This window comes from Zophobas morio, unplaced genomic scaffold, assembly GCF_036711695.1.
Source record: "Zophobas morio isolate AGI-343-1 ecotype UQ-CSIRO unplaced genomic scaffold, CSIRO_AGI_Zmor_V1 ptg000008l, whole genome shotgun sequence".
NCBI lineage: Eukaryota > Metazoa > Arthropoda > Insecta > Coleoptera > Tenebrionidae > Zophobas > Zophobas morio.
In genome coordinates, this window is record NW_026972113.1 from 6,707,385 (window position 1) to 6,721,727 (window position 14,343).

General features: G+C 33.9%; 1 protein-coding gene across 1 annotated transcript in view; it reads left to right on the forward strand.

The window, feature by feature from the left end:
- The window catches only part of LOC135125185 (uncharacterized), a 67,734-nt gene extending 54,317 nt beyond the window's left edge, over positions 1-13,417 (forward strand). The window contains exons 5-6 of the mRNA XM_064050572.1: positions 5,835-6,033; positions 13,130-13,417. Of these exons, the coding sequence (XP_063906642.1) occupies positions 5,835-6,033; positions 13,130-13,218 (288 nt within the window). The 3' untranslated portion in view covers positions 13,219-13,417. The remainder of the gene's footprint in view (positions 1-5,834; positions 6,034-13,129) is intronic.
- The last annotated feature ends 926 nt before the right edge of the window (positions 13,418-14,343 follow it).

Consider the following 14,343-nt stretch of genomic DNA (forward strand, 5'->3'; position numbering starts at 1 on the left):
GGTTTGAAAAAAAGATGTTTTTGAAAAACTGCAATTTTCTTTTAAAATATAGCACTTTATATCGAAGTTTCTCGAGAATAATTGAAATAAATGGTTTCCTGGCGCCTTTTTCAGCGTGCTGCCTCTGTTGCAGCGTCGCCGCCTCTCCAAGATCCGAAGCAGCCCTGCTCTGTGAGATGTCGACGCCAGGATGATTTTGACGGAGTTTTGATTTCTTTTTATTTTCCGAAAGTTCTTTGTAGATAATTACTTGGTATTTTCCCGTATTTAGATATGCAGCTGGTGGCAGGAAATAACAGTTCAAAATTTTCGTAAATATTGACGGAAGTGTTATTTCTTGCACGGTCGCTCCCTCTCCGGAGAAGGGGCTGAATGACCCGATCTGACCGTAGCTGACTTAACCTGACTCGACCTGACTTAACTTAACTTGACTTGATCTCACCTGATCTGGGGTGGATTTTGTTTCTACCGATACGATACGAAGCGATAACGAAGCGATAAATGACAAGGACGAAAATATAAATTTCAGATGTGAAAGAAAGAGACGACCACATTTTATCGGTACCGATATTTTATTGTTATAGAAAAAAATCCCACCCTTGAACTGACTTAACTTGACCTTAACTTAACCTGACGCTCTCTCTCCCCTATCATTTTCTTTCCGTCTCTTTCTTATCAACACAGAACCTCTCTCTTGTTCTCTCTTTCTTTCCTCTTTCCTCTGGCTTTTTCGTTTCCTCTTCCTGCCGGTTTTTTTTCCTCTTTCTCTCTCTCTCTCTCTCTCTTCCTCTCATTTCTTCCCTCTTCCCTTTTCTTTTCCTCTCGTGCTTCCATTTCCCTCTCTTTTTTTGTTTTTTAGCTTCTCTTCCTCTCCCACTTACATTCCCCCACTCTTTATCTAAAAAAAATAAATACATTTCTTCCCTTCCTTAGCCTTCATTTTCTCTTCCGCTTCTCATATCTCTCCTATTTCTTCACTCTTGTCAGTTTCTCTCCTCTTTTTCTCGTTCTCTTCTTATCTTTCCATTTTTCTTTGTATAATCTGTTTTCTAGCGGTCTCGTCCCTTTTCACCTCTCACTTGCACACAGGCACTTCTTTGCGCCTTCTTCCTCTTTCCATCACTCTGTTTTCTCCTACCACCCATTCGTTTTCTTTTTCTTACATAACCATTTTCTTTACCTTTCTCGTTTCCTGTTTCTCGTCCGTTTCTTCCCTCTCATTCATTCTTTTTTTTCTATACTCCTGTCATTTCCGCATTGTCCCTCCCGTTTTTTGGGCTCTAGCTCTCTCTTTCCGTTTCCCTACGATTTTCTCTCTGTCTATTTCATATGGTTTCTTATCTTTATCTTTCTCTTCCTTGTTTCCTGTCTATCTCTACAGTTTTCTCTTCCTCTCCGTTTTTCACTCCGTCTCTCTCTCTATCTTTCTTTTCTTTTCTATTTTTCAATTTTCTCTTCTAACCCGTTTTTTCTTCTCTCTCTCTCTTTTTCTTTCTTTTTGTTTTTTCGTCTTGCGCACTCACTCTCCCTGCCAATTCCTACTCCTGATCTGACCTGACCTGACCTGAGCTGATTTTGTCCGGGTCTATCGAAAGTTGTATTGTAGATAAATATTAGTTTTTTCATATTTGCTGGCTTAAATTGGAAACTGAAAAATGGCAAATGGAAAAATTGAAAAATCCAAAAATTGAAAAATTTCACATTGAAAAAAAAACTTATAAAGCAGGAATTTAGGAAAACCGAAAAATTTAACGAATTAGGAAAATAAAAATCGGAAATTAAAAGTTGCAAATGAAAAATGAAAATTTGGAAAATCGAAAAACTAAAAAATTGAAAAATTAAATCTCGAAGTGTTACACAACGGAAAAAAAATTAACAATTTAAAAATTGTAAATTGAAAATTTGAACAAACGAGAAATTGAAAACCGAAAAATGGCTAATCGAAAAATTGATAAATCCAAAAAATTGAAAGATTTCACATAGGAAAAAATACTCATAAAGCAGGGACTTAGAAAAACTTGAATTTTAAAAAAATAAAAAAAATTAAAACACGATATTAAAAATTGCAAATCGAAAAATTGCAAAACTTAGAAATTGAAAAAACCAAAATTTGGAAAATCGAAAAACTGAAAAATTGAAAAATGAAGTCTCGGAAATTTGAAGAAACGAAAAATTGAAAAAATTGAAAGTGAAAAAACACTGAAAAATCTAAAAATTGTAAAAATAGAGAAAAGAATAAATCCAAATGAAAAATTGCAAGTCGTAGTTTTGAAGAAATAAAAAGTTAAAGGAGCGAAAAATTGAAAAATTAAAAATTTGAGAAATTTTAAAAACGGAAAAATTATAAAATTTAAAATTTGAAAAACTGAAAATTGAAAACCAACAAATAGCAAATCGAAAAATTATAAAATTTAAAACTTGAAAAACCAAAAATTGAAAACTTGAAAAACCAAAAATTGAAAACCAGAAAATAGCAAATCGAAAAATAAAATACTTCAAAAATTGAAAGATTTGGCATTAGAAAAAAACTTATAAAGCGCTGGAATTTAGAAAAACGGTAAGATTTAAAAAATTAAGAAAATAAAAAACTGAAATTAAAAATTGTAAATTGAAAATTTGAACAAACGAAAAATTGAAAACCGACAAATGGCAAATCGAAAAATTGATAAATCCAAAAAGTTGAAATGTTTCACATAGAGAAAAACACTTATAAAGCAGGGACTTAGAAAAACCCGAAATTTTAAAAAATAAAAAAATTAAAACACGAAATTAAAAATTACAAATCGAAAAATTGGAGAGCTTAGAAATTGAAAAAACCAAAATTTGGAAAATCGAAAAACTGAAAAATTGAAAAATGAAATCTCGAAAATTTGAAGAAACGAAAAATTGAAAAAATTGAAATTGAAAAATCACTGGAAAAATAGAGAAAATATCTCCAAACAAAAAATTACAAGTCGTAGTTTTGAAGAAATAAAAAGTTAAGGAAACGAACACTTGAACAATAAAAAATTTGAGAAATTTTAAATCAAAATAAGTATTGTAAATTTTTAAAATTGAGAAATTCAAAAGTTGGAAATTTGAATGAAAAACGGAAAAATTTAAACTTAAAAACTCGGAAAATTGCAAACCGTAATTGAAGAAACGAAAAATTATGAAATTTAAAATTTGAAAAACCGAAAATTGAAAACCAAAAAACAGCAAATCGAAAAATAAAAAACTTCAAAAAGTGAAAAATTTCGCATTAGACAAAAATTTATAAAGCGCAGGAATTTAGAAAACCGGTAAGATTTAAAAAAATAAGAAAATAAAAAACTGAAATTAAAAATTGTAAATCGAAAAATTGAAAAACTCAAAAATTGAAAAACTTCATATTGAAGAAACGAAAAATTATAAAATTAGAATATTGAAAGCACGAAAAATTGAAAATGGAGAAAATAAAAAACTGAGAAAAGAAAAATTGCAAATAGAATAATTTAAAAACCCAAAAATTGAAAATTTACACATTAAAAAAAATATAAAATCAGACAATTGCAAATCGAAAATTGTAGAAACGAAAAACTGAAAAACCGAGAAACTGAAAAATCTAAAATTGAAGAAACGAACAATTAAAAAATCTAAAAATTGAAAAATCAAAAATCCAAAAAATTGCAAATTGAAAATTGGAAAACCCAAAAATTGCAAATCGAAAAATTGAAAACCCAAAAATTGAAAATTTTCACATTGAAAAAAAGAAAAATTAAAAAAATCAGAACATTGGAAGCCCGAAAAATTAAAAAAATAAAGAAAATAAAGAACTGAAACGAAAAATTACAAATCGAAAAATTGCAAAACTTAGAAATTGATAAAACCCAAATTTGGAAAATCGAAAAACTGAAAAAATTGAAATTGGAAAAACACTGAAAAATCAAAAAATTTTAAGAATAAACAAAATAATAAATCCAAACGAAAAATTGCAAGTCGTAGTTTTCAAGAAATAAAAAGTTAAAGAAACGGAAAATTGAAATATTAAAAATTTGAGAAATTTTAAATCAAAATAAGTATTGTAAATTTTTAAAATTGAGACATTCAAAAGTTGGAAATTTGAAAAACGGAAAAATTTAAACTTAAAAACTCGAAAAATTGCAAATCGTAATTGAAGAAACGAAAAACTATAAAATTTAAAATTTCAAAAACCGAAAATTGAAAACCAAAAAATAGCAAATCGAAAAATAAAAAAATTCAAAAATTGAAAAATTTCACATTAGAAAGAAACTTATAAAGTGCAGGAACTTAGAAAAAAGTTTATAAAACGGGTACTTAAAAAACCGTAACATTTTAAAAAATAATAGAAAATAAAACACCGAAATTAAAAGTTGCAAATCGAAAAATTGGGAATTTCTGGAATTTGGAAAATCGAAAACCTGAAAAATTGACAAATGCAAACTTGAAGTTTTACACATCACCAAAATTAAAGAAACAAAAAAATGAAAAATTTAAAAATTGTATATAAAAAATTTGAAGAAAGAAAAAATTGAAAAAAAAACAAAAATTATAAAATCGTAAGACTGAAATAATCTAAAAATTGTAAGAATTAAAAATAATAAAGCCAAACGAGAAGTTGCAAGTCGTAGATTTGAAGACTTGAAGAATCAAAAAATTGAAAAAAATAAAAATTGAAAACTTGAGAAATTTTAAATTAAATATTAGCAAATTTTTAAAATTGAAAAATTAAAACTTTGGAAAATTGAAAAACTGAAACATTTAAACTCGAAAACTCGAAAAATTGCAAGAAACGAAAAATTAGAGAATTGAAAAATTGAAAAACCGAATATTGATAATAACCACAAAATAGAAAAATGGAAAAATTAAAAAAAAAATTGAAAAATTTTACATTGAAAAAATAAAACTAATAAAATCGGAACAAACTGACAAATTTAACCTTGAAAACTCGAAAAATTGCAAATCAGAAATTGAAGAAACGAAAAATTACAAAATTTAAAGTTTGAAAAACCGAAAATTGGAAACCAAAAAAAAGCAAATGGAAAATAAAAAAAATCAAAAATTGAAAAATTTTACATTGAAAAAAAAAACTCTGTCTTTCTCCCTTTCCTTCCCTCCCGGTAAACTCACCCTCCCTGCTAATTCCTATTCGTGATCTTACCTGACCCGATCTGACCTGACCTGACTTAACTTAAGTTGACCTCATCGGACCTGACCTGACTTAACTTGACTTTTTTTCCATATTTTGTGTTGGTGGCAGGAAATAAAAGCCGATTATTTTTATGTTTAACAGGATTTATTAAGTATTTCTGCCGTGGGCACTCAGACCCCCTGGAGATCCGTTTCTCCGGTTAGAGTACCCCAGGTGGCGCCCGAGCAACCGACCCCAACTATGATATGTATCTTGTTTTTTTTTTTTGCTAAAAAAAACCATATATTTTTACTTTACACCCTAATTTCGAATTTTAGTACCTTAATTGGTGACACGCCTGCCAATCTCAGGTAACAAGTCAATCTATTCATCCTGTATCGTTGTCCTAAACTTTCTAACTTTGCGAACTGTCTCGCCACCTCCATCCAGATCTTCCCGACCGAGAAAAAGGCCATTATCTCCGCAATAAACCCGTTAACGGCGTGCTAAACAAAGCACCCCACCTGAAATTACCCCGAAAATCAATCATCCCTTACGCAAAAAGTATCGAGTTAAATTTACGATCGTCGATGAAAGCTGGCAGATGAAAGGCGAAATTTACGGCGTAATTAATAAAATTCAGAACGCGTCTTTAAAACCCTCTCCAATAATAATTTTTACGGAGATTCCATCGTTTCATCAGTGTTATTCTTCTTGATTGCAGGTGTGCGAGAAATGCGTAACCCGCAAACATCCAGAAAACCAAATTTGGTGGAGCGAGCTGTCGCTAGAGCTCCCGCTTTTCCCGTCGCACTTTCACGGGGGCATAATCGTGCTCAAGTGTATTGCGAAAATAGGGACACTTTATGAAAAGGACGTCCAGATGAGTATCTATAACGTGAAAGATCCCGTGCCGGCTAGAGGTGAGTGGGGGGGCGGAAGGCATCTTCGCTGATGGAAAATTAAACAAGAACTTGCTTGCATGCAACCATGTTGTTTGGTTTTTTGTTAACTAGGATCTGCAGCACTCGACGTTGATGTTTCATTCTTGATACGATGAAAGGGTAGATGTTGGGATTAGAGAAGCTTCGAAATTTTCTTTTTCAATTAAGAGGTTTCTCGTGATTACTCAAAAGAATTGCTTCAGTGTAAACTGGGTTTCATAGAAGGGAGTCGCAGAGAAAGCTCTTAATTTTTTGCTAGTTTTTGTTCATCCATTTAAATAAAACTTGTAAAGTGCTTGCTTATAAGTTCTGAAGTACATATGTCACTGAGTCTGCTTTTGATCTGTACAAATATAAAATTCAAAGCCTGATAGCTCTATGTATGCTGATTATACTGTGCTTGTGTGACAACCATGTAAAATTAATTAAAAATGTATGTTTTCTGTCAAATAAATGTTATTCCATTCAACCAATTTCTTGAGAAAAAGTCTGTAAAATCAAAATCACCGATAAAAATTTTAATTGAGTAAGTTTTATAAACGCCATTTTAGTCACGAGTTTATTTAAAAACCAGTGGAGCGAGTGTTTAAAAAACGAGTGTCAAATAATATGTGTTCCTAAAAACACCTCTTCGAATTGTGACAATTATTAATTTATTCTACTTTGAAAATTTTAGTTTCTCAATTAACATTGGCACTACAGTTGGGTTTGCGGCTTCGTTGTTATACAGGATGTTCTCAATTTAGACTAGCGGTAGCAAATACCGTTTATGTTTTCTGGTGAAGTTTGATTTGTATGTTGAAATTAATATGTGGTTATTTCTGCCAATTATTGGCAGATGTACTCGTATAACTGTAATTCAAATCCTTTGTGTTGCATGCTTGTGTGAGATACCCAATATTGGGCTAAATATGGTTATTTGAGACTTCGATTGTCAGTTATTCTAGGAATGATTTGATCTGTGTAGTGATATGTAATTATTATTCTGTGTTGATATGGTAAATTTTGCGCAATTAATCAGCAGTTTAAATATTCTGGTTCGAAGGTTTCACATTCGATGCTTATTTACGTCAAATTAATTCGTTATTGGTTCGTGATACCACAGCATTTAAAACAGATTCATTTCAAGAGACGATTTCTTCACTTTCGGGATTTTTGTCTATTTCAAATATTTGAATTATTAAACATTTTTTATAGATTAATTTTTTGTATTAAGAATAAATAAATTCGTCAAAGTATTTGTTTAAAATTTAATATCAAATTATAAAATTATTTCGTCAGGAAATAAACTTTCAACAACAATATAATAATAATAATTTCCTAACTCAAATTATTACTTAGTCAATCAAGTCTATTTTTAACGAAGTCCTGATTTTTTTCGCCGTTTTTGGTAGTCCGATGAGATGATTACAGTAAATAATTTGAAATTAACTTTCTACTCTCTTTCACGCTCTTTCTCTCTCACTCACCTCCGTTTTCTCTTTCTTCGTCTCGCCCATTTTTCGCTCTCGCTTTCTTTCTCCTTCTCCATATCTTTTCATTTCCGTCTCTTCCGTGTCATTTCTTCTCTCTAATTATTATCATTTAATCACTCTCATTACCCCTTTTTTCGATTCTATTCCTTTCTCTCTCTCTCTCTCTTGTTTTCCCTCTCTTTCCAGTTTCTTTCTTCTCACGATTCCGTTCACCCTCTCACTATTTTCTGCCCTCTCTGTTCTTCGTTTAGTTTGTTTTCTTATTCCTTACTTCATCTTTGGCTTCTCCTATTTCTCCCATTTCTTCATTCTTTTGCTCGTTCTCATTTCCTTTGTCTCTCCCATTTATTTTCTCTCGTTAACTCTCTTTTTTTCTCTCATTTGGAATTTCTCTTCCGTTTTTTTGTATCTAGATCTCTTTCTCCCTTTTCCTACAATTTTCTCTCTCTCTCTCTCTCTTTCACACTTCTTGTTTCCTCTCTATCTCTACTGTTTGCTTTTCATCTTTGTCTTCCATTCTCTCTATCTTAGACTTTCTAGTTTTTTCTCCTATCATTTCAATTTTTTCTTCTTTCTCTCTCCCTCCCTCCCATTTCCTCTGCCTCTGCTACTTCCATTTTCTCTTGTTTTTCCTAATCTTCTTATCTCTTTCTCGTTTCCCTTATTCTTTTCTATTTTCCGTTTCTGCCTTATCATTTACTCCCTTCTTTCTCTCATTTCTTTTCCCTCTTCCGTTTCCAGTCTCTCTATCTTTCCTGTTTCCCACGTCTTTTTCTTTTCCTCTTCTCGGTCGTTTTTTCCCTGTTGTTCTCTTCCTCTCTCTCTCATAATTTCTCCTCTTTTCAATTTCTCTTCCTTTCGTGCTTTCATTCTCCTTTTTCTTTTTATCTTTTCCGCCTCCTATCCTTCCAATGTTTTCTTCTTGTCCGTTTTTTCTTCTCTCTTTCTCTCTCTCTTTCCCATTTTTTCTTCCTCTCTTAATTCCAATTTCTAGTCTCCTCTTCCATTCTGTCCCCTCTTTTTCGTTTCCGCTCTTCTTTTCTATTTTCCGTTTCTTCCTTATTATTTTCTTTCCCTCTCGTTTTTCTATCATTTCATAACTCTCATTTCCTCTTTTCTTTTACTCATTCCCTCTCTATTTCTCTTGTCTTTCCTGCACCTCAAGTTCCTCTATACCACCCTCTATTTCTCCCTCCTCTCTCCCATTTCTTTTCTCCTTTCCGTTCTCTCTATCGTTCCTGTTCTCTCTTTCTTTTTCGTTTTCCTTGTCTTCTTCGTTTCCTCTGCCTGCCCGTTTTTCCCTCTTGCTCCCTTCCTCCCTCACCATTACATTTCCCCTTTTCTCTTCATTACTATTTCCCCTCTTTCTCTTGCCCCCTCATATTTCTTCTATTTTCTGTTTTCGTTTTCTCCCCTGTTTCTATTTACTCTCTCTCTTTTTTCGTGTCTCTTCCAGTTTCTCTTCCTCTACCGCTTCAACTCTTTCTACTCTTTTATCTCCTGATCTCTCTCTCTCTCTCTCTTATTCGTTTTGTTTCTGTCTTTATCCTTTAATTTCTCTTCCATTACTCTCTATTTGTTCCTTCCTTATTTTTCCATTTCTCCTTGTATATTCTGTTTTATAGCGCTCTCCTTCTCTTTTAGTTGTCACTCGCTAGTTTTACTCTTCACTCTTCCTTCTCTCTCCATCATACTTTTTCCCTCTACCATTCTTCCGTTTTCTTTTTCCTATGCTATCGCTTCCTTTATCTTTCTCGTTCGCTTTCTCTCGCCCATTTCTTTTCGCTCGTTCACTCTTTCTTCTTCTTCTCTAATCCTGTCATTTCCTCACTGTCCCTCTCATTTGTACGATCTCTAACTTTTTTTTGCATCTAGTTTTCTGTTTTCCTTTTCCTACCATTTCCTCTCCCTCTCTTTCCCATGACTTCCTATCTTTCTTTCTCTCTTTTTTCCTTGTTTCCTCTCAATCCCTACTGTGTTTTCTTTCTCTCTGCCTTACATTTTCTCCCTCTCTCTCTGTGTGTGTGTCTTTATCCTTACAATTTTTTCTTCTTGCCTGTTTTTTCTTCACTGTCTCTCTCCAATTTTATCTTCCTCTCCCACTTTCATTTTCTCTTCTTCTCTCTCTCTCTCTCTCTCTCTTCTTTTTCCTATCGTTCCCTTTCCGTTTCTTACTTATCATTTCTTCTCTCTCTCCCTTTTTCCTATCATTTCATCACTCTCATTACCTCTTTTTTCTATTCTATTCCTTTCTCTCTCTCTCTCTCTCGTTTTCCCTCTATTTTCAGTTTCTTTCTTCTCACGATTCCGTTCACACTCTCATTATTTCCTGCCCTCCCTGTTCTTCGTTTAGTTTGTTTTCTTATTCCTTACTTCATCTTTCGTTTCTCCTATTTCTCCTATTTCTTCATTTTAGCCAGTTTCTTTCTTCTCTTGCTCGTTCTCACTCCCTTTGTCTCTCCCATTTCTTTTCTCTCGTTACTCTCTTTTTTTTCTCATTTGGAATTTCTCTTCCGTTTTTTTTTGCATCTAGATCTATTTCTCCCTTTTCCTACAAATTTCTCTTCCTTTCGTGCTTTCATTCTCTTTCTATCCTTTTTCTCTTTATCTTTTCCGCCTCCTATCCTTCCAATTTTTTGTTCTTGTCCGGTTTCTCTTCTCTCTTTCTCTCTCTTTCCCATTTTTTCTTCCTCTCCTACTTCCAATTTCTAGTCTCCTCTTCTATTCTGTCCCCTCTTTTCCGTTTCCCCCCTTCTTGTCTATTTTCCGTTTCTTCCTTATTATTTTCTTTCCCTCTCGTTTTTCTATCATTTCCTCTTTTTCTTTTACTCATTCCCTCTCTCTTTCTCCCCTGTTTTTCCTTCTCTCTTTTTCTTGACTTTCCTACACCTCTAGTTCCTTTATACCACCCTCTATTTCTCCCTCCTCCTTCTTTCTCCATCATACTTTTTTCCACTCCCACTCGACACAAGAACATAATTAACCCCGCCCACCCACCCTGCCTCCTTTTCAGTTATTGATTTTGTCCTATCTGAATGAAATGAATGATCTTATAGTCAACAAAAACAAAATTAGTTATTAGAATGAGAAAAAGAGTGGGGGGGGGGTCGGGCTAGTACTTTCCTAAGGTAAGACTGATTTTGGCACATGACATATCCCCCAAGCAAATTGAGGGTGGGTGGGCGGGGCTCCTATTTGATAAGATAAGAATGATTTATGCACTTTCCACTCCCATTCGACAGAAGAACATAATTAGCCCCGCCCACCCACCCGGTTTTTTACTGGTCAAAAAGTGGCATTTATAGTGGTACAGAGTGGAATGTAGACGAAGAGGTAAAACAAGAAATAAATTTTATAACAAATAGTATTTCACAAAAAAAGTTACGATTAGCTAATTTTTTTCTTTTTTTCACATCCTAGATTCTATTATTAGTTTTCACCCTACTCGACAGAAGGAAATAATTTCTTTCTCCTATGCTACCGCTTCCTTTATCTTTCTCGTTCGCTTTCACTCGCCCATTTCTTTTTGCTCGTTCACTCTCTTTTCCCTTTCTCTAATCCTGTCATTTCCGCACTGTCCCTCTCATTTGTACGATGTCTCCCTTTTTTTTTTGCATCTAGCTTTCTCTCTACCTTTCCTACCATTTCCTCTCCATCTCTTTCCTATGATTTCCTATCTTTGTTTCCTCTCAATCCCTACTGTGTTTATCCTTGCAATTTTTTCTTCTTGCCCGTTTTTTCTTCGCTCTCTCTCTCCCATTTTCTCTTCCTCTCCCACTCTCATTTTCTCTTCTTCTCCCACTTTCATTTTCTCTTCTTCTCTCCTAATCTCTCTCACTCTCCCTCTCTCTCTGCTTTTCCCTATCGTTTCCTTTCCGTTTCTAACTTATCATTTTTTCTCTCTCTCCCTTTTTCCTATCAATTCATCACTCTCATTTCCTTTTTTCTTCTAGTTATTCTATCTCTTTCCGCTGTTTTCCCTTCTCTCTTTCTTTTGTCTTTCCCTCAGCCCAAGTTCTTCTATACCACTCTCTGTTTCTCCATTCTCCTTCTCATTTCTTTTCTCCCTCTCTCTTTCATTTTCTCCGCCTCTGTTTTCTATCATTTTTTTATCGTTTTATTTTCCTCTATCGTTTCTCTTCTATTTCTTTTTCCACTTCCCTCTCTTTTTCTACCCAGTGTTTTCCTCACGTGCACTTTCTCTGCATTCTTTACAATTCCTCTCTCTCTCTTCCGTAATGTTTATTATGTCTCTCCCTCTCTCTCTTTCTCTCTCTCCCATTTTCTTTTCCTTTTGTTCTGCTATTCTCCCTCCTTCTCTATTCTGTTCTACCTTTCTTTCCAGTTCCTTTTTCTTTTCTCTTCCTTTCCCGCTTTCAGTCTCTTCCCCTTACTTTCTATCTCTCCTGTTTTCCTTCTCTTTCTCTCTCCTCCTTGTTTCGTACCTCTCTTTATCTTTTACTCTTCCTTGATCTTCCGTTTACCCTCTCTTTTTCGTTTCTGCACTTTCACAAGTTTCTTTCCTCTCTCTTCCACTCTTCCTCTTTGTCATTCCATTTTTTTTTCACAGTTTGCACTCTTTGCCTTTTTTCCGTTTCCTTTCTTTTACATTTCTGCTTCCTTTTTGTTTCTCATTTCCTTCGTCTCGTCCATTTCTTCCCCTACCTCTCTCTCGCGCTCTCTCTTCCCTTTCGTGTCTTTTTCCTCTCGCTGTCTCTCCCTTTCATTCCCTCTCTTTCTCACTTCAGTTTCTCTCTACTCTTCCTCTCTTCGCTACTTGTCTTTAATTTTTTTTTGCATTAAAAAAATAATTAATAAATGTGTCAACATATCTGTTAGAGTTTACTATTAAATTATAAATATTGCAAAATCAATTTCTTACGTAGTCAGTGAAGTCTATTTTAATAACATTATTTTCCTCGGCAAATAATTTGAAATCATCTGCAAGCAAAAGTACTCGAACATGAAATAAATTAATAACGTCGTTTATGAAAAGAAGAAAGAGCAAGATCCGGCGTCGGAGCCCTGAGCAACGCCGGAATTAATAATAAAACTAAACGATTAAAATTCGATGTAGTCTGTCTAAGTAAGATTTAATAAATGAAGTAGAGATGTAAAAAAATGAAAAAATGACAACTATATATACTATACGGACGAATCAATAAAGTTGTATTAAGCGAAACACTCTCAGGTATTAAAAATCCCATTTTTATCGACTTTTGACACTCAAGATTCCGATTTAACAACACTACGATTTAGTCCTTCGACAAGAACTGATATTGCGTCGTAAAACTGCGTCGCCTGTCCTCGATTTCGCCTGTTTATCCCGTGAATTTAATAAGCACCTGCACTTCACTATCGTTTTCCATTTTTCCGCCTTCACATTTGTGAAAATCTTCGTAAATTATCCTGGGAAAGCCTGAACTCTCCCCACACGTGAAAAATGACAACAACGTCATTTCTTTAGCAGCGATTTGTGTTTTTCCATCGGTCGACTTCTTCTACGGTTTCTTGTGTCTTTTTTTTTAATTCCCGTACCACGAAAATGACAAATGATGTATCAGACAAAGTTCCTAAATGTCTGTTTTTCTCTGTTACAGTTACCCAGAGTTCGGCTGGCTGCCACTACGTCACATCCTTCAACGTAATAAATATCTTATTCTTATTATTGTTCTTTTCAATGTCGTAAGACTGTTTTGTTGAGATGTTCAATTTAGTTTCGTTGTAATAACTGTAAGAACATAAATATAATTGTGATGAAATTTGCTGCAACTAGTCGGTTAGAAGATGTCTAAATTTTGTATGGTTTCGGTGATTATTCGTTGACATTGTAAGCAACGTTTTTGAAATGAATGGATGTTGATAAGTAAATAAATATATTATCTATTTGAAGGCGTCTTATTCCTGCACCTGTACCGGGAAGCGAACCAAGGTAAGTAATATTTTATCCGTTTTGCTTGTTTTGGAGCTGGAAATAATATCGTCTAGTGTTTAAACGTCGCTTAATTAAATATCGCGTTGTGCATTATTCAGTCTACGTTCCGTTGTTTTCGTGCCTCGCCCTGTTTTCATTTTTTCTGTTTACATCTTGAAAATTCCCCGACTCTGCAAACAAACGCTGTCCTTTTAGAATTTCCTCTCCTTAATTTCCCTTTACAAAAAAATCCGAGCTGCTTATTTGCTTTGCGGTAGCAGAAGGATAATAAAAAGAAACCTTGTAAAAACACGCCGTCGATCTGGCACCTCCCTCTATTTATTTTTTCGATATGAAAAAGCGAATAAAATCAACATCGAAGAGTGCATTTCTGAGGGATTGGACGCACACTTCTGTCTGCTACTTGAAGCGAACCGAGTTCAAATGATTTCCTTAAACAAAGCATGACCCTTTCGGGTTTGTTTGACGTCCTCAAGGGACATTCAGAAAATAAACAATAGGTCTATCCGAGGGTTTGTTTAAAGTGGCTAAAGATCTACAGATAACTTTATTTATATTTACCGGACGGCAAGCTGCCGGAGCGCCCGAGTTTAAATTAAGCGTAATTTCATTTTGAAAGGAAGGTGACCGCTGCGAAATTGAATTTTCTTAACGAATGCTAATGATTTCAAGAAGTCGAGTTTGATCAGTTTATTTCAGGCGGGTGGAATTATTAGGCCGAAGGGAGGGTGGGCGGTACGAGGAAACTTACTATTTTGGGCTTTGTTTGAGGATTTCTAGGCTTGTAAATGGCATGTTACGACGTGGTTTTCATACAATAGAAGAATACTTTGTGGAAGTTCTTGTACGAGATATAAATAGTATAGTGGGAGCTTTATA